We start from the raw sequence: 20,889 nt of genomic DNA, 5'->3' as shown, positions 1-20,889 counted from the left end.
TTCTGTTGAACTGCTGTGTACTTACAGTAACCAGCACCATGGGTATATTAGTTCAGTTTTAGTGTATGTTTTTGAAGGGCACATACAGTTTTTGTGTGAAGAAGAATATTGTAGGTATCAAGACCCCAGAAAGTGAACTGTGCTGTTAAAAAGAGGCATATAGTTCTCATCAGATTAACAGTAATTCCCTGAATTCTCATTTGATAAGTGCACATATAGTATGCAGTATACAGACAACAATACAAGACACAGGCCTGAGGGACACAAATACCGAAAACAAGTACAGCCAGGATGGACGTGGTGGTGGATATGGTAGTGAGGAGAGGCAGTTAAAAAATCCTATTCTCAGCACTACTACTACTACTAATACTAATACTACTACTACTGCTGCTGCTACTACTACTACTACTACTAACTACCACTAATACTACTACTACTACTACTACCACCACTAATACTACTAACTACCACTAATACTACTACTACTAACTACTACTACTGCTGCTGCTACTGCTACTACTACTACTACTACTACTACAACTACAAATAATAGCAGCAATAGATGAAAGAAGCAGGTAATATTGTAACAATTAAAGCACACAAGAGCAACACATTTATTTCTGTGTTTATTAGGACAAGATTTTTCATAAAACATTTGTGTTTGTTTGCCATTTGTTTTCTGTTTTTCCACCAAGAAAAGAGCACTTCAGGCTTTCCATAGTGGGAGGGAGGGAGAGAGAGGAGGAGAAAGGAGAAAGAGACAGAGCGAAGGAAGGGAGGGTCACAGCAATGGCTGCAGACCAAATATGCAAAGCATATAACATTCAAAAGATATTCTGGAAATAACTGGAAATAAATAATTCTTGAATTTTCAGACTTGTGGCCAGGTTTTGGTTAGAGATTACGATGAGTACAATATTGATGTCGTACACACACTTGCGTACACACAGACTAAATCTAAATTTCAGAATTAACATCAATAAATCAGTTTGCCAGAGGGAGAAGCAGAATAAGAACATTTCAATAAGAATTATCCTGCAAGAAATGGTTACAAAACTAGGTATTGTCATGTAGTTTGAATGCATGTGAGCATTGTAACACACACAGGCTCAGATATGTGACTGCAGACAGTCATTTCTTTCAGTCCTTAGCTTGTTTGTGTGTTCATTTGCAGGTGCGTTTGTTATTTTGTTACATTAGGTCCATTGTTTAATTTTCATTTATCTCCCTAATTTTTTTAGAATTCCATATGTCAGAAATAAGACACGCATACACAATTAAACATCATTAGTAACATGAACAGTCTGACAACTAGGTCTCAGAATATACAGATTTAAAGATCCATGAACAGAAAAAATTGTGCAAATTTGTGACTTCAAATATTGTAACAAACAGAAAGCTACAATAACATAATTCTGAATGTGATCAACACACATTTTTTTAAATTACAGCACATCTCAAGACTCAGGCAGTTAATGATAATATATAAAAATTACAACTAAGAAAATATATATTTATATATACTTATGTTTTTTCATAATATTATTCTATTTGGTATCTCTCATTCACTTTGACTTTCTACACGGTTTTATACAATAATATTGACTATTGATTAAAATATCGATTAAAAGAAAAAAGGTATCCTTCCGGTGGGTAACAGCTCACTAGCCCCCTTGGACTCACACACACAGACACACAGACACAGACACAGACACACACACACACACACACACACACACACACACACACACACACACACACACACACACACACACACAAGCCTCTCTGTGCCTTCTCTACATAACCACATCCAGTGACTGGTTCCCAAACGCAGTCCTCGGGGTCCTTGTGCATGCTGGTTTTCATTCCAACCACAACTGCACTCCCAGTACTTTTCATGTTTAGAAGAATTATTTACCGTCTTAAACCACGCCATATCAGAATAGCGATACATGCCATGAATAAAATATGAAAATTCCCATGTTCAAATTCTGCTTATTGTACTAGATTGCAAACATGGTAAATTATATTTTAAATGATCAAATTAAAGGCTGAGGTGAATCAACAGGCTCTATTGATGAGACAGCATTGACAACTGGCCACTAACACTAACCACGAGAAGATAATGAAGAATTCATAGTGTTCATACATTTGAAGGAGATATTAAACACGTCTTCATCTAATTAGGAGCCTAAGTTTGAATCTCAATCTTTCATTTGATCAAAAATTTATTTTAATTTATTTTATTTTATGTTTTTATGTTTACAATACAATAAGCACAATATGAACATGGGAATTCCATTATGCATGGCATGCAAAGCCATTTCTGGCATAATGTGACTTAAGAAGGAACATAATGCCTGTAAACGTGAAAACGGAAAATTTTCGACATGCTGTACCGTACAAGAGGGCCATCTTAAAGGGCAAGAGGCAACAGTGGAGTTGAGTATTCAGTCATAAAGAGGATCTTGGAGAGGAACGAGGACGTGCAGCAGCACAGCAGATCTCCCAGCTCTGCTGGGACCAGCGGGCGCGGCTCCGGGGAGGCGGGGCCTATCCGACTGCTCCGAGGAAGGGGGCGTGTCTGCAGCGCTGGCATTAATTGGCAGTAAACTTGTCCAATCCGTTGATGTTCTCAGGCACCAAACCCTGTTCAATGGCTGCCTTGGACTCCTGCACCTAAAACAGATGAGTTTGTGCAGGTTTAGTTCAGACCTCAATGTGCTGTGCCGTGAGTTGCTCCCTTCAGACTCTTTCCTTTCTTCTTATGCTTTTGTTCATCCTCCATTTAGCACTCAGAGAACTCTATCACTTCCAAAATACAGACATGAACTATTGAAACGTGGGGTCGCAGAATGAGGGCCCATCTGCTGCGGGAATTCGCAGAAAGCTCAGCTCTTAAAGGGAAAGTTCCGTTTCTGTTTCTTTTTAATGTCATTTCAGTTTTTCTGATTGGCTCACATGGTTTTTGCGCACGATGAAGGGTATTTTAGATACAAGAAATTACGGTTCAAGTATGCATTAAAATGGAAATAACTGTCAAACCACAAAAAGCAAAGTACATTTTACATTTACATTTTAGTCATTTGGCAGACCCTTTTAATCCAAAGCGATTTACAACTACCCCTTTAATCATTTCATTATGCCAGGTATTCTATTTGATATGAGAGAATTGAGATTGTCTTGAGCCACAGGTGCTGACTGCAAATGTATGCCTGGTTAAAATATTTTACTGTGGTCAGTTATAGAGGCGAAACAGCCACAGAACAGCCCTGGTGTATATTACTGTTAGATAAAGCCAGAATATCTGCTTGGAATATCAAGGAATGGAGTTTACAAAAACACTGTTATGGATGGAATAAACCTGTGTTGTACATGTGAAATACTGAATTTTCACCTGCATGCCAGCTTTTAACTGGACTCACCTGGAAAGGGTCGCTGATACCCACAATGCTCTGCATATTGCTGCTATAGTAACAGAGAATGTATTCTCCTCCAAGTAACGGGATCTCCTCCTTACTCATGTAAACCTGGATACAGAGAGAGGCAACGTTAACCCTATACATGCTCTTCACCCTGTCCAAACACTCACTCACTCCCCTCCATATACTGTGCACAAACAATTCATGCAATACACAGGCAGATATACTAACTAACATGCAGTAACAGACAACATTAGTATTATACACCCCCAACAAATATACAGGGCCAGTTAACCAGTATCCAGTACTGAGTGAGTACCTAGGATCCACACACAGACGCACGCACGCACGCACAGTGCATGGGCTATACCTTTATAAGCTCATCGCTGCTAGAGATCTCATCGTCCTTTACCCAGGTGTAAGTCACGTAGTCTTTGGCACTCTTGAACCCAACCTGCAGCGAGAAACATAAATGTGACTTCACTTAGCTCTTCGGGGATTATTATTTTGTAATTTAGCATACTCTTATACAATACAATTTACAAAAGCGGTTAGGCAACAGGTAGAGATTATGAAAGGTTATCTGTATGAGGGCATATTACATTACATTACATTAATGGCATTTGGCAGATGCTCTTATCCAGAGCGATGTACAGCTGATTAGACTAAGCAGGAGACAATCCTCCCCTGGAGCAATGCAGGGTTAAGGGCCGTGATCAAGAGCCCAACGTCTGTGCGGATCTTATTGTGGCTACACCGGGGATCGAACCATCAACCTTGTGAGCCCCAGTCATGTACCTCAACCACTACGCTACAGGTCACCCCCTATAGCGATAACAGCAACATAAGTAGGGTATTCATCCCAGATGAATTGCTTAGATTTCAGGGTTTGTTGAATGAATAAACAGTTTTGGGGGTACGGTGGAAGACAGATAGTTCTCTCCTGGCAGGTGGGCAGATAGTGAATATACTCTTGCTTTCTTAAAAGCAAACACAAACTCAACCAAATGTCATGCTTACTGCAGAAACAGACCAAAATAATGAGGTAACAGAAGATTAACCAAATAGTCTTGCAGTGGCAGTAAAATGAAGTTCACTCTCTTTTTGCCGAGTGAAGCAGTTACTGGTTTTGAGGATCTCAAGAGTGAGACAAAGTGAGAGAAGGACAGACAGTGAGCAGCCACAGACTGGGACAAAACCCTTCGGTTTTCATCTGAATCCTTTCTCTCACTCTACTGTACCTCCACATTGCTCTCTCCCTTTCCCTCCTGTCTCTCTCTCCCTCTACCCATCCCCACTCTCCTCTCGGTCACTCTCCCTCTACCTTTCCCCACTCTCCCTCCCCTTGCCCTCTTTCAGTCCCTCTGCCTCCACTCCTCTTCCCCCTTCTCACATTCTACCTCTATCCTCCCTCCTCCCTCCCCCGTCTCTGGTAGCTTTTCTACCTCCCTCCACCCTCCTTCCTCCTCAATCTCTCCTACTCCCTCTCCCCGCCCCCCCCCACCCTACTTTCTACATCCCTTCATTTTTAATCCTCCTCCCTCTGTCTGCCTCACCTTGTAGAGGCCGATCCAGTCCCAGGTGCTGGAGGGGAAGGGCTCCAGAATGCTGTATGCCACGATGACGTCGCGGTCGGCGCTCCACTCTTCCTCCGCGCACACGCGGACCAGCGGGGTTTCACACTTCTTCTGCAGCTGCAGAGAGGCGTGGTCAGCAGGCTCAGCGAAAACTCATTCAACCACATTACCTGGAGAAAACTCCATAAGCCTCCTTATCTGGAAAAAGCCCAATCACCCACATTTCCTAGAAACCCCGGAACAATATATAAATTGTAAAAAGTCTGGTTTCAATTTTGAAAAAAATAGGACACAAGGTTTTGAGATCCATTTTCTCGATTGGTGTCCTGGAGAATACAGAACTGATACTGAGACACAACACATTGTCTTTTTGAAAATAAAATTTGTTTCACAATATCAATGTCAATATCAATATCAAACTCAAAAAATGTAAAAGGTGTGTGAGGGGAGAGATTGTGTGCACAGCCCATAGTATAAACTCTCAGTCGACATAAAGAAGTCCTCGTGTGCAGCCAGGGAAACCAACCAACTTGCCAAATCGAGTTTCTCATGAAAATGTGTACAGCTCAAAGGTAAGAAGCAATGTTCATTCAATATGGGCCAGGTTTTCTTTTTTTTTCTTTTTTTTTTTTTTTTTACGACACAGGTGAAGTCATTGATCTACTTCACCCTATTTTATTATCTCTGGACAAGGCAGCCCTTACCTCCAGCCTGAAGGTGGCGATAACAGGCTTGTGGTCGCTCACACCGTAGTTCATGTCACAGGTGTAAGTGTCCTGCGACACTTTAAGCAAAGAGTCATGGCCCTGGTCCTGCAACTTGGTCTCACTCTGCTCTGGGGGCGGGGCTTCGGGCTTCACTCTCCACAAGATCCTGTCAGTCCAAGCGGGCTTCCGCTTCTTACCACTGGCCAATCAGAGTCAGAGAGAGCGATGATGTCAGCGGGGGTCTCGTGATACAGGACAGAAGTTTTTTAACTCAGTGCAGGGGCAATCACCATGCATTTGTTAAATACATTTTTGATCAGTTTGGGTTGTCTAAAATGTATTCAAGTTCTTCCATAATTCTTTCCTTACACCTATTGTAACACAAAGCATGTTTGGCTCACTGCCATTTACTTTGTCTCTGAACTCTAATGGTTTATTGTCAGTGGCCAAATGTACACACTTTAAGCAATTAAATTTCACCAATTCGTCTATAGTTTAATCTGTAACAAAATGCAATGTCTTTCTAAAGGAGTCATTTGCCATAGATAGCAGTACAGATCATCATTTGTTTTCTGTGAACTAAGGGAAGTCAACATGGGACATTAATGCTTTGTGGCGTGCAGACCCATTCAATTTGTCCAATTAAGACCAACTGAGAGCTTGCAGTAATGGTCTGGAAGTAAATCAATACCCAGGAGACAATGACTGAGTGTGAAAAGCACTGAGGCTGATCAGTGCCACTGGAGCTCTTTACTGTCAATCACTTTATTTCCCGGATGTGGTGTTCAGGTCCACAGCCGATTGGCTACTTTACCCTCTCGCCTGCCATAGAGACCCAGCATCAGCAAGAGCAGCAGAGAGCCTCTCTCTGTGCAAGTGAACCTGATCAGTCATCTCTAGAGACTAGTGCACTCTGCAAGTGAACCTGATCAGTCATCTCTAGAGACTTGTGCACTCTGCATGAGAACCTGATCAGTCATCTCTAGAGACTTGTGCACTCTGCATGAGAACCTGATCAGTCATCTCTAGAGACTCGTGCACTCTGCATGTGAACCTGATCCGTCATCTCTAGAGACTAGTGCACTCTGCATGTGAACCTGATCAGTCATCTCTAGAGACTTGTGTACTATGTGCATGAGAACCTGATCAGTCATCTCTAGAGACTAGTGCACTCTGCATGTGAACCTGATCAGTCATCTCTAGAGACTTGTGTACTATGTGCATGAGAACCTGATCAGTCATCTCTAGAGACTCGTGCACTCTGCATGTGAACCAGATCAGTCATCTCCAGAGACTCATGCACCACGCCTGCAGCTGTAAAGGACATGCACGCACGCTCACGTAAGCACACTCCAGACAAAACACGCAAATTCACACATCTAAACTATTGTATACGTACATATGGGTGGCGTGGTTTGGCATGAAAAACGGGCTGTTATTATACACGTGCGGAGGTGTGCATGTCAACGAGTGTGCACAAGTTAAATAAGTTTTCACTTCTGAGGAATCATAACCTTTTTTCTCTACACGCATGCTCACTGATTACATATATATATATATATATATATATATATATATATATACGGTACTGTGCAGAAGTTGCAGGCAGGTGTGAAACATGCTGTAAAATAAGAATGCTTTCAAAAATAGAAATGTTAATAGTTTATTTTTATCAATTAACAAAATGCAGAAGAAGTGAATGAACAGAAGAAAAATCTAAATCAAATCAATATTTGGTGTGACCACCCTTTGCCTTCAAAACAGCATCAATTCCTCTATGTATACTTGCACGCAGTTTTTGAAGGAACTCGGCAGGCAGGTTGTTCCAAACATCTTGGAGAACTAGCCACAGTTCAAATGCTTCTGTCTCTTCCCAGACAGACTTGATCATGTTGAGATCAGGGCTCTGTTGGGGCCATACCATCACTTCCAGGACTCCTTGTTCTTCTCTAAACTCAAGATAGTTCTTAATGACATTGGCTGTATGTTTGGGGTCGTTGTCATGGTGCAGATGTGCTGCTTGGACAGCACATCTGGAAACCCCTGTCTGCCTTGACATGTCTGCCTGGGAGAGACCTTGCTGATGCAGTATAACTACCTTGTGTCTTGTTGCTGTACTCAGTCTTGCCATGGTGTATGACTTCTGAAATTCAGCAGCAACCTGATCTTGGAAGCAGAGTTTGGCTGTTCCTCAGCCAGTTTTAACCCTCCTACACAGCTGTTTCGGTTTCAGTTAATGATTGTGTTTCAACCTACATCTTAAATTAATGATCATTAGCTCCTGTTTGGTATAATTGGTTAATCACACACCAGACTATATGCCTACAAAATCCCTGAAGGCAAAGGGTGGTCACACCAAATATTGATTTGATTTGAACATTTCTATTTTTGAAAGCATTCTTACTTCACAGCATTTTTTCACACCTGCCTAAAACGTTTGCACAATGGCCGGCTCATGGTCTCGTAATATTTACAGAAATGTTCCGTTTCTGACATTAGCATGAAAATAGGCATCGTTTTGACAGATCAAATAAGCACGCTAAAGCATCCATCCAGCTATATCATTTCCTTAACCAAAGGTTAACAGAATCATATCTAAAGTTAACCTATAGACCTTTGTTGCGCTCTGCGACCTACTTCCATCCCGTCATTAGCTCTTTTCAAGTATTTTACAGGCTTTCAGACAACAGTTATGGGGACTGTCACCTGTGAACCTTAATTGTTGTCTTTCTGTGATTTACTTCGTGTATCGGTATTTTTAGTTGGCTAGGTAAGCATTGTTTGGATAGTTAAGTTTGGTCACTTTTGCTTTGTTGTTTGTTTGTTTGTTAAAAAAAAAAAAGAAAAAAATTTCAAATAGGCCCTGGTCCTTATCTTTGTTGTGCAGGTAGCAGTTGAAATTGTACTTCCCTCTAGGGTCTTTCAGCGCACTTATCCCTGGTTATGGGTATGCACTTTGTTGTACGTCGCTCTGGATAAGAGCATCTGCCAAATGCCATTAATGTAATGTAATGACTGTCATGTGCAACCACGCTATGTGCACTGCTAGCAACACTCCCAGAAAAGCTAAAATGGCCATACTCTGTTTTCCTTGTGCCAAAGCCACTAAAGGGAGCTGTGACCAAAGCGCAAAGCCTGCTGTTCTGATGCGCAGCATTCCAACAGCGGAGCACACTGTCGTTAGCGGGGGTTGTGCGCAGGAAACACAAGGGGGGGTGATGTTAAGGAGGGCAGGGTTAAGGGGGCACATTTTTAAAGGCTTACTTAAACCCCAACCAAGTCTTCTGTGCCCTGCAGAGTGGAAAAGGAAAGAGGAGAAGAGTGAACATCTCACCAGCAGTGACTCGAGAGCCGTGCGCAGGAGGTGCAAACACCGAACCCAAACCTGAAGCAGGCGTGAGCGTGTGCGTGTTTGTGTGTGTGTGTGTTTGTATGTGTGTGTGTGTGTGTGTGTTTCTACATGTCATACCTTGTGTCATAGTTCTCGGTACCCCGGTCAAATTTGTACGTGGGCTTGAAGCTGAGAGGCCCCTCCTCAAACTCCTGGAGGAAGGCCTCCTTCTTCTTCATCATAGTCAGCTGCGACAGACGGAGAAACACGGCTGGGTGAGACGGTCTGCTCTGCACGGCAGTCGGGCTATACATATATTACAGTGCAATGGCAAAATATGACAGAGGCTACATGCATCTCTCATGATAAATATGCAAATGTGCTTTCAAGGCATGTAAATCTTCTACAGAAGGCTCTTGCACAGATATCTAAATGAAAAGGCAAATAAACCTCAACAGAGTACATTTGTTTTTGTGTAGTGTACGTGCGCGTGTACACACGTTCAAGGAGTACATATTAGGCATGTGTGCGTGTATGTGTGTGCGTCTGTGTGTGTACAGTATGTGTGTGTGTGTGTATGAGTATATGTGTGCATCTGTGTGTGTACAGTAAGTGTGTGTGTATGAGTATGTGTGTGCGTGAGTGTGTGTACAGTAAGTGTGTGTGTATGAGTATGTGTGTGCGTGAGTGTGTGTACAGTAAGTGTGTGTGTATGAGTATATGTGCGTGTCTGTGTGTGTACAGTAAGTGTGTGTGTATGAGTATATGTGTGTGCGTCTGCGTGTGCAGTAGGTGTGTGTGTATGAGTATATGTGTGCGTGTCTGCGTGTACAGTAAGTGTGTGTGTATGAGTATATGTGTGTGCGTCTGCGTGTGCAGTAGGTGTGTGTGTATGAGTATATGTGTGTGCGTCTGCGTGTGTACAGTAAGTGTGTGTGTGTGAGTATATGTGTGTGCGTCTGCGTGTGCAGTATGTGTGTGTGCGTGAGTGTGCAGTAGGTGTGTGTGCGTGAGTGTGCAGTAGGTGTGTGTGCGTGAGTGTGCAGTATGTGTGTGCGCGGTCCCACGGTTCTGACCTGGTCCCTGTCCCACAGTAGGTTCAGGCGGTTGCTGTTGATGGCGGACCGCAGGAAGTGCATGCCGTGATCTGCGATCCGGAAGTTCAGATCCCCGAACCAGAAGACCACCCTGAGAGACGGAGAAAGCTTGCGCTCAGCGGAATGCAGGCTTCCACACATGCAGAATTACCTCTGCAGCCAGCTGCTGTATACAGCATGGGGCCTGATTCGTGAAGCTGGAGTCACTAACTGCACAGTAAGACCCAGAACCCTCCCAAAACTGGAACATGGGCTAAAGTAAAAAGAGCTGTTCTGGGTTTTACTCAGTGTAGCTATCCAGCTGACTAATCTTTGGCTGGTTTTTCAAACTTTTATCCTTAGTTTAGGTCCCTGATTAGTTAAAGAGTTAGCAAAGCTTAACCTGACTGCTGATTGGAAGAACACCATAAAAACCTACAGACAACATGGCTCTCCAGGACCGGACTTTGTCACCCCTGCCTTAAGCAATGATGAGGGATTCACAACTCACAACTGTCGGAACAGAGTGTTGGTTTTTGTTCCAAATAATTTAATTTTATAACACAGCTGTAGCTATATGCTGATGCTGGTTCACTCCAGTAAAACGTTTTCACCCAGAATACCTGTGCAGTCTGCAGTCATAGCTCTTCAATAATATTAAATTAAATGACAGCCGGTATGAACTCTGGAACGGATCTACCCTGCGAGTGCAATTTACATAGCACCATAATTTCATTTTTGTGTGGTGTATGTCCCAATTCAATTACATATACAGGTACATGTGGTCATTCAGATGTTCACATCCAGAGTTGCTAACGCAGTTTACAATGCATTTACACAGCCAGTTATTTACTGATGCAATACAGGTGAAGCCCCTAACCAAGCCCAGCACAAACTCAGGTTACAACCAAAGCTGCCAAATGCGACTGATGTAAAATACAGGATGTACTTGTGAACCGCGGCGTGTTACCTGTGGTCCAGCACGTGTGGCGTGTTGTGCATGTGGAAGTCCTGCGTGTCCAGGATGTACTCGAACTCGTCGACCCGCTGCGTGGCGTACTGCATGTGTGCCGCCAGGTGGCAGTTCAGGAAGCACAGCATGTGGCCGTAGAAGGACAGACGCACGGACACCGCGCCCTTATTGCCCTTAGGGAGGGGGACAGGAGAAGGCACTGACACTCTTCTGTACAGACAGGAGAAGGCACTGACACTCTTCTGCACAGACAGGAAAAGGTACTGACACTCTTCTGCACAGACATGAAACGGTACTGACTTTTCTGTAGTATCTTGTGCTTTATGTGTATGTTTTTCAAGCAATACCATCAGCATTGAGACTACACATGTAATGTTACCAGGCAGATTACCGCATAATATATTACATTACTGCCAGGAATATTTTTATTTGAACATTGTCCCAAATAAATAAATGTATAGCCCAGTCTGAACCACAGTATAGCCCACACTGAACCACAGTCTGCTCAGCACAGCTGAGACACACTGAACCACAGTCTGCTTAGCATAGCTGAGACACACTGATGCAGTCTGCTTAGCACAGCTGAGACACACTGATGCAGTCTGCTTAGCACAGCTGAGACACACTGATGCAGTCTGCTTAGCACAGCTGAGACACACTGATGCAGTCTGCTTAGCACAGCTGAGACACACTGATGCAGTCTGCTTAGCACAGCTGAGACACACTGATGCAGTCTGCTTAGCACAGCTGAGACACACTGATGCAGTCTGCTTAGCACAGCTGAGACACACTGATGCACAGTCTCCAGGCTCAGCCTTACCCAGTAGCCGAAGATGCCGGTGCGTGTGTAAGTGGTCTGGATGTCCCGGATGAAGGGAACATGGGCCAGTTTGGAAAAGAGCAAGAGGAGGAGCCCCTGCATTCTAATGGAGGATACCTAAGAGAGGAAGAGGGGAAGAGAGGAATAAAAGAAAGAGAGAGGGAGGGAGGAAGAGAGAGGAGGGAACAGAAAGAGAAAAGAGGGAAGAGAGAGAACAGGCGGTGTAATCCTGCATACAGACACAGTCACACAATAATACAATCAAACAAGATTGCACAATCCCATCTTTTCTGTCGTACCCCCAGTCAATGCTCTTATTCATTTTCTATATTCTATATCTTCTACATGATTAATGTGGGATTGACTTTCATAGCCTCAGTGACTGGAAATTCACAGTGAGTGGAGCCTCAGTTTCTAGCCTCATTATGGTTTGTGATACAAAGACCAGGCGGAGAACAGAACCTAAAGAGCAGAGAAGAGCACTCAGCCAATGGAATCTTGGAAAGTGGAATGTGAAGGTCTGATATAGCACAATAATTTAAAAAAAAAACATTATCACTGTAACATTATCATGCAAATGCTGTCACAGAAGACAAAGAAAGGAGTGTTTGTGATTCAGCCTTGTTCCAGTCCTAATGAGGACCCTGCATAAAGTCTCATTGTTCACCGTGACCTACGGACCAGCCACACACAGACACACACACACAGACACACACACACAGACACACACACACACACACACACACACACACGAGAGACCCACTTTACCTTGACATAGCCCATTGGTGCCAGAGTGGCCATAAAGGCATGGCTCCAGGAGTCATCATAGGCGAGGTCCGAAATGAAGCGCAGAGGCGTCGCAGTCACCTCCTGCAGACTGACACACAGCACACACACTTTCCAGAGCCCACGCAGTACTGTAGTGACACATTAATATTCAGTGTGCACCTTACAAAAACAAACAGCCATGAATCAACTGCTCAACAGCTAGTGAATCAAAGCTCAAGCCCTCCTGAAGCGGCGAGATGCTTGTGTGTGCCATTCAACAGCCTCTGGTTCCATCCTTTATGGTATAAACCCTGCGGCCACCAGGGTACAATCAGAGCTGAGCACTCATGCCTCTCACCCAATCACGTAGAGGTCGACTGCATCCTGCGAGTCCAGCTGCAGCAAGGAAGTGACATCACTCGGGGGTTCCGCAGTGCCCACGTTCCACGTGACCATGTGTAGCCTGGGAAGAGAGAACCTCCATTACATTACATTACATTACATTATCGGCATTTGGCAGTCGCTCTTATCCAGAGTGACGTACAGTTGATTAGACTAAGCAGGAGACAATCCTCCCCGGAGCAATGCAGGGTTAAGGGCCTTGCTCAAGGGCCCAACGGCTGTGCAGATGTTATTGTGGCTACACCGGGATTAGAACCACCAACCTCACGTGTCCCAGTCCTTTACCTTAACCACTACGCTGACCGTGGTTTTCAGCCATTTTGATTGGTTAAAAAACAAACACATCGCATGTACAAGCAGTTGTGGTTCTGCCCTCACAAATATAATACACTGGAACATTACATGAGGACTTTTTAGAAAATGCAATGAAAATATTTCACAGTGGCATATTTGGAAAATATATACTGCAATAGCTGAGAGTAATTTCTACATTTGTCCATATAGTGATAATATATTTCCTTTCAATATAGGTACAGTACACTGCATACCCATAAGGGCACACTGGAAGACCACAATAAAAGCTAGGATTCGATATAATTATAGTCTGAAAAAATGACAGCATAGGAATGAATGACCCCACAGAAACAACTGTGAATCCGATTAAACCAGAGGTTGACGAAAATAACACAGATGACCGTCTTCCCCGATCACGTGCCTCCGAGAGGGATGTAATCCTCGTCAGAGCACAAACGCGCAGACATACCCGCGGCACCAATGACCCCTCTCTCCATTCATTTCCCTAAGTGGAAAGTGACGTTCATCTGATCAGACGGACAATCGCAACGAAAACAAACAACCAAGGGGAGGATTTACTATCCGAGGCCACGCAACGCTCAAATCCGGCATTGAACTCTGCAGAGCTGCGAACTCAAGAAAAAAAAAAAGCATTTCCCTCCTAACACAGAACGGTCACTGTCACTATTCACACGGATGCAGCGAGCAATTCCAAGTCAAATACTACATTTTAATTTGAAAAGCCTAAATCGTTAAGAAAGACCTTTTCATTTATGGAACCGGTGACCTTGGCCAGCTTAATACAGGGTGTGATTCTACACTCTCAGAAATAATGGTGTGAAAAGTGCGGAATAAATCAGTCGCTGTGGCAGTGCCCTATAGCTGGGATACTCAATCTTTCCCAGAAAGGGCCAGGAAGGGTGCAGGCTTTTGTTCCAACCAAGCAGGTTACACAACTGATTCTATTAATCAAGCTAGTCTTTGCTAAGGACCTTGATTAGCAGAATAAGTTGTGTAACTGCTTGGTTGGAACAAAAGCCTGCACCCACACTGGCCCTTTCTGGGAAAGATGGAATATCCCTGCACAATAGGTACATTATATTGCTACTAGATACAATATTCAATTAATTTGTACATTTTTTTGCTTGGAAAACATACTCAACAGTATCTGCAATGTAAGAGAACATTACAGTGCTCTCAGGGTACATATAGGAAATGTGACCCTCGAAGAACAAAAATGTACCTCCACAGTCACGTTATTTCTGAGAGTGTAGTGTAGGGGTCGGCCCCAGTAGGACAGTGTCATCCCTAAGGGGGCCACCTGTAGAGCCCAGCCCCGCTCCAGAGGTTACAGAGGAGGAAGGCCTGGTCCAGCGTGCGGGACACCTGCTGGTGCACCTCCGAATCGCCCCAGCCCAGGTCCTCCACGCAGGCCAGCAGCTGGGACACTCGCTGCCGCAGCAGCACCTGCCCGCCGCTGCACAGGGAGGCCGTGCTGGCCGTGCTGTCGGAGCGCGCCCGCTGGCTGCCCGCCGCGTCCATCATCTCTCAGCCAATCGGCGGGGGGGAGGGGGAGGAGTTCAACGCAGGAGTCAGGAAGGAAGGATCGGCAGCCTCTGGAATCTCTGCGGCTTTAGCCAGACAGTTCAAGCTACGGTAAAAATCATGGCAATTTGTCAGCTTTTGGACACTGAAATGAGAAATGCATCCAACGAAAGCCAGAAAGCAACACGCGTCCAGCAACAGGTCTTGGGAACTTCTTCTCCCGTGTCGGTCCTCTGGTTTCCTCTTCTCCGATTTTGCAAAAGCGCTCTTCCGCGAAGCGCTCTCTCAAATTTCCTTACAACATCTATTATTACAACTGCTTACACCATCTATTATTACAACTCTATTATTACAGGGTAATTTAAATTAAAGGGTAAGAAAATAAGATGAAATAAATATTTAAATAATTTAAATCGCTCTCCTGTCCATTTCCTCAGCTCACGCGTTGCAGACGGTTGGTGCTCTGTCACCCGTCCCTTAGCGGAGAGTGTGGGAGACTGAGTTGTGGGCGGCTTTTTTCGGAGAACGTGCGGCAGAAGGTGCTGGATTTCGAGCGTAATCTGGAGCAGTAGGTAGCCCATGTGAGTTAGGGAATGCTCACCCAGACAGGAGAGCCTGATCCCCAAATCACTGCAAGTATTGTTGCCGGCGTTGGGGAATGCGTCTAAAATGGTTATAAGATTATAAGTCTATAATCGGGTTAATTCACACATTTGCCCAATACACATTACACTCATTCCAAGGAACCCTCTGACACACATGGGTGAATGCATGTATGAGAGTGCAAGTGAGTGTGTGTGTGTGTGTGTGTGTGTGTGTGTGCATGTAAGAAATGTGGCTAACTTTGGCTGTTCAGTGAATTAGTTATTTTAAAATGTTTTAACCTCACAGGAACGTACAGTCCCCCCCAAAGGTATTGGAACAGCAAGGTCAATTCCTTAGTTTTTGCTGTACACTGAAGACAACTGAATTTGAGGTCAAACGATGTACATGAGATGACAGATCTGAATTTCAGCTTTTATTTCCTGGTATTTGTTATCTAGATTTGGGATATGCCACCAAATATTAAGCGTTACTTACTTTCATTTACTTAAATACTCTCTGTTCCAATACTTTTTCTCACCTAAAGATTAGGTGGTCTGATACCAAAGAAGCTATGTTCTAAGTAGTTTTTTAAAATATCTAGGTGCAAATACCAGGAAATAAAAGCTGAAATTCAGAATTCTTGTCTCGTGCTGATCTTTTTATCTCAACACCAATTGTCTTCGGTGAATAGCAAAATCAAAGGAATTGACCTTGCCGTTCCAATCCTTTTGGAGGGGACTGTAGGTCAAGTATCAAAAGTCGTAAGAGGGCACACTTTGAGATCCATACCCCATCCTGCAACACCTAAATGATTTAACATTTGTGCCTTCATTAGTGTGATTGCTTAACAGATTATAATAATCACAGGAACAAAGACACATGCAGTGTTACAACACAGTACTGTACATTCATACAGCAAACAGAGCCAATGTAATGAGCCTGGGAAATACCAGTCAAAAGTTCACACAGCACACCGACTAGTTGTTTCACATCACAGCGAAATGACCATCAACTAACTCTCAGAGTTTATCTGGGTCCAGTTGGAATCAACTTGAATCAATTCCGTATGCTGTCAGAACATTTTACCGTGACTGACCAGACTCATTTCCCTCCAGTTCCTGCGTTTCCAATGTTTTTCTAGTATTTTCTGCCAATGTTACAAGCTCAGAGACCTTAACGATGAGGACACTGAGCAACAATTAGGAAGACAAATGCTCCAGTTCAGATGAGCAAAATAAAACAGGGCACTGCCAAAAGCCAATTTTCATCTCCGCATTCTCCCAGGAAAACAATGCATTCCAATTAGTGCTGGCTCCCAAACTCTATCAACAGAACTGTGAATATGGCCACAGACAACCAAACGCAGGCAGAGCAGAATAGGCTTATATCTCCCTTCTCCGAATCTCAATGGACTGGTTGTAGGGAGAAACCCCATGATAAACAATTGCCTGACAGACAGTACATATTAATAAATCTTCTTCATCTTCTTCTTAATTTAATAAATGGCTGTGTCATGACTGTGTGGAGCCCAATTTAGCAGAACAGACACTGGGGTAATGAATTAAGAAACCAGCTGTTAGCAAATAGAGACGAAAAAGCCTGTTACACAAGAACAAAGAACAAAATAAAAGACAAAATGCACCCTTTCAAAAAATAGCTAATCCCTAAATGCTCCTTAGCGGGCCCCCTCCGCTGGGTAATACAGTCACACGCAGATTCTTAAGAGTCAGTCCTCAGAAAGAGAGGAGAAGTAGGGAGGAGAGTGAAAAAGAGGAGGGGGGAGACTATTGTTGTGGTCTTGTGAGACATTAAAGACCTTGTGTAATCACATTTTGGGACAGTTTCACAGATTCTTCATACAAAATTCAATTTAGCCCAGTACTAAGCTTAATCTTTGTCTGTGAAACTGGCCCTTTAAGTGATAAATGTTGGGCCACAAGATAAAATGTATAAACAGGGAAACCGTATAATTTCCTTTTGATGCTCATTTATTAACACAAGGGCTGTGGGTTTAAGGCATGTCTGGTTTTTATGGATACTCAGTCCAAGTTCAGTTATAACTGCCCATTAAATGATTGCAATGCTGATTGGTTAAAATTCAATAAACACAAACGATGAATACCAATCAAAATCATCCGGTAGCATGCAGCATTAGAACTTTAAGGGCAAAAAAAGTCTTCATTTAACAGTTTTTAACTATTTTAAAAGGTACGATTTGCAGACAAAGAATCCTACTCTTTGTTGGGTGCATCTACAGGAGCCCCCCTTACTCTGCAGGACACACTTTAAGCCTATCTCAAAGTGTCCTCATTTCACTGCATCGGCTGTGCGTATATAACATTGCATTCATTTACAGTACAGGCATTAAGCACTGCCTCTTATCCAAAGAAACTTATGAGAGAACATCATCTCCAGAGTTATGTGAACAACAGTGGAAGACCAGTCTAATAACATCGCCAGCATGTCAGCACATCATCGAGAAAGTACGAAATGCAAGCTAACTGTTACCAAAGCAGAAGCATGGTGTGAGGAAGAAATCAGAACAGAACACACCATTTACATGGTGGCACATGGGTCCTCCACCGGCAGACCCGCACAGGAGGACTCCCTCCTTTGAGTCCCACGAGCCTCAGCTCGGAGCCCTGGGCGAGAGTGCAACTGCACACGCTCAGACCATTACACTGCCACTATGTCAACAGGGACAGTAAGAGGAGAAGGGGCAATGGGATAAGGACAGTAAACCTCAGCAGACTGAGGGGAAAAGCAGGGAAGAGCACAAAGCTGATAGCTCTGAGAAGAGTGAGCAGGTAGCTACCTGAAGTTCCCTGTGGAATCCCCCTCTCCCTGGCTGCTGCTCCTCCCCGTCTGCATCCTCAAACCTGGAAACACAAAGAGCCTCAGAAACACACTCTGTGTGCTATGTATGCATACTCTCTCTCCTTCTTTCCCTCCCCTCCCTCTTTCCCTCCCTCCCTTTTACTCACTCACACACATGCACCCACCCACACACATACAGATTCTCTCTTGCCCTTACACACACTCAGAAATTCATACACTCACTCTTACTAAATATGCAGGCCCTACGTATTAATTTAGCATTGTTATTAATAGAGCATTGTTCTATGCAATGTAATCTATAATTAATACCTATAAGCAGGATTGAATTGAACAGTCAAAATGAAAAAGGTTTGCAAGCTTATTGTTTACAGTTGGACGGCCAAAACACACATCCAGGAGACAGATCAAGCCATGGTTCCGTCCCTCTCCTGGGGGTTAAATTCAAACGTTGGAATCTTCTAATGTGTTTTTTGGTCATAGGATGCTTTCAGGCTTAGTTTCTGGCTTAGTTTCAGCTAATCCTGTAGAAACTGTCAAACTGATCTCTTCTGCTTTTGCACTTATTTTCTCAATAATAAGAGTTCCCTGCACACGTGTGAACACCGGGCTGATACTTATTAACCCTTGAGAGATGGGAATTCTTGAACACACGGCGCATGCATTTGAGTGTATTTGTGAATGTTAATGATTTGCATCATATACACTCCCCGAGCAGTTTATTAAGTATTTATTTGACTTATTTTTTAGACCTCTACTGCTGTAGCCTATCCACTTAAGAGTTGTGATGTGTTGTTATGATGTGTCCTCTGATGTCTCTGATTAACTGTTCACTGGATTTTGCCAGTTCTGATGGTTGATGCGAACATTAACCGAAGCTCCTGACCCGTATCAACATGATTGTATGTCACACTGCTGCCACACAATTGACTGATTAGATTATTACACCTACTAATTCATGTGATTAAGTACGTTAATAATGTTCCTAATAAAGTGCCATATATATATAATTTTTTGTTTTTTGTTTTTTACTTTACACATTTCATTTTTGCATGACAGAGATATAGGGCTTTAACTGCAAACTGTAACGAATATTAATAGTGCATAGTCAAGCAGGCATAGAAAGCTATCCCTGGTGTAAAATCCAGCAATGACCATCTTGAAATTACCAGCTGTTTAAAAACCAGGCTTGAGCTGGTCTAAACTGGTCATCCAGCTACCAGCTGTTTCAAAAACCAACTTGCGCCGTTTGATATGAGGATTGGTGGTTAGTTAAAGGCCGTTTTGGTAGCGTGTGGAAAAGACCAGCATAATACTTTTGAAATTTAGGGCTGTTGACGTCATTTTGTCTTCATGTCTCCTCAGTCCGAAAGGGTTAAGACTGATTCAAGCACCTCCAGACGAGCATCAGCGTGAAACCACATCCGCACACAACACCCAGTTTATTATTTTACTCAGTTCTATTATTGCCTTATTGCCTATCAAGTACAATGGAGTTAACATTATCAGATTGTCTGCATAACTGTACGGACTAACGCTGATACAAAGTGACAAACTATGTCCATGAAAGAAAACATGAGGGATGAGCAGCTAACGTTATTTACTTAGGTAACTAACGTTAGATACAGATACAGTATATTGTACTAGCTAACTAGCTAGCTAGAGCTATACTGAAACCTACTGCAACTTCCAGCTGTCACCGAGCGATGCCATAATTTGCTGTTTACCACATAGCGCAACCAGCTGCCAAGTGCTAAGGATTTCGCAAGCAAACTATAATCACCATCAGCTGCTAGTTGACGACAAATATTAAAAAATAAAAATAAAGAGAAATTAAAACAGTAATATTCTGCATGAACAAAGCTACATAAGTTATACTGCTGCTATACTAACCAGCTATTAAGGTGGTTTACGTAAATTGCAGGGATGGTATCGCTAACTAGAGTCAAATGCTAAATGCTCTCATAAAATTGGTTGACACTGACAGCACCCGTCAATCCATACTCCACCAATCAGCAAGACATCCAAACTATATACAGATTAGCTAGCTAGCTAGCTAGCTATTTTTAGCTAATTATATTTTCAGCAAGATTTCTAGCTAATTAGCACTAGCTCACGTTAGCTAATTTAACTGAAATTCTTGAAAAGCTTGACTGCAAGCTAAGTTAGTTAGATCACAGTTAGCAAAAGTGTTGAAATCTAATTTAACTAGCAAAATATCCTGCTAGCATGCTAGCTATCATTGATTCCATCCTTTCTTGCTGGGGAAATGGCAAAACAGCCAAATTGCATTCATTTTTGCAGCACGCATACTCTTGCAAAGTTTTCCATATCGGTGTATTTACCCGTTATCTGCTTCAGTAAGCGCGTATGGCGTACTCACAGAAAGCAGATCGGTGTGTCCAGGCAGTCAGATGAGGACGCAAGTGTTCGCTGTAGTAGCGCTCTGGTGTGTTTTGCCCATCCACTCCCCCCTTAATAGCGCTTGTTTCCACTTCCTCCTTTTAGCCAACCCAGTAGCGCCCTGGGTTTACAGCGGCAATGCGACGAATCA

The 20,889-nt window shown here is 43.3% G+C and overlaps 1 protein-coding gene across 3 annotated transcripts; it reads right to left on the bottom strand.

Annotated features, from left to right (window-relative positions):
* Window positions 1-613: 613 nt before the first annotated feature.
* On the bottom strand, window positions 614-20,822 carry LOC133132824 (inositol polyphosphate 5-phosphatase K-like). 3 transcript variants are annotated; one of them, XM_061248578.1, is made up of 14 exons: window positions 20,719-20,822; window positions 18,316-18,379; window positions 13,033-13,137; window positions 12,675-12,783; window positions 11,907-12,023; window positions 11,084-11,259; window positions 10,114-10,225; window positions 9,176-9,285; window positions 8,971-8,997; window positions 5,704-5,905; window positions 4,979-5,116; window positions 3,793-3,876; window positions 3,426-3,530; window positions 614-2,679 (listed from the first exon to the last, which is right to left on the bottom strand). In XM_061248578.1, exons 2-14 carry the CDS (start codon window positions 18,369-18,371, stop codon window positions 2,599-2,601), a joined length of 1,422 nt encoding a protein of 473 aa, XP_061104562.1. In that variant the 5' UTR covers window positions 18,372-18,379; window positions 20,719-20,822; the 3' UTR covers window positions 614-2,598. The 3 variants fall into 3 exon arrangements, with proteins under 3 accessions (XP_061104562.1, XP_061104563.1, XP_061104564.1); XM_061248579.1 differs by having other exon boundaries at window positions 20,681-20,757; XM_061248580.1 differs by lacking the exon at window positions 8,971-8,997 and having other exon boundaries at window positions 20,719-20,821.
* Between the last annotated feature and the right edge of the window lie 67 nt (window positions 20,823-20,889).

Source organism: Conger conger, chromosome 7 (assembly GCF_963514075.1).
Source record: "Conger conger chromosome 7, fConCon1.1, whole genome shotgun sequence".
Lineage (NCBI taxonomy): Eukaryota > Metazoa > Chordata > Actinopteri > Anguilliformes > Congridae > Conger > Conger conger.
This window is presented reverse-complemented; position numbering and strand designations above follow the sequence as displayed.

What these genes read in the sequence shown, in the direction of transcription:
- LOC133132824 (XM_061248578.1), bottom strand. Translation starts at nt 18,371, where the DNA reads ATGCAGACGGGGAGGAGCAGCAGCCAGGGAGAGGGGGATTCCACAGGG. An exon ending in CCGGCATCTTCGGCTACTGG is followed by an intron (nt 11,260 to 11,906) that starts GTAAGGCTGAGC and finishes CCCCTCCCTAAG; the next exon opens with GGCAATAAGGGCGCGGTGTC. An exon ending in TACTGTGGGACAGGGACCAG is followed by an intron (nt 9,286 to 10,113) that starts GTCAGAACCGTG and finishes CGTCTGTCGCAG; the next exon opens with CTGACTATGATGAAGAAGAA.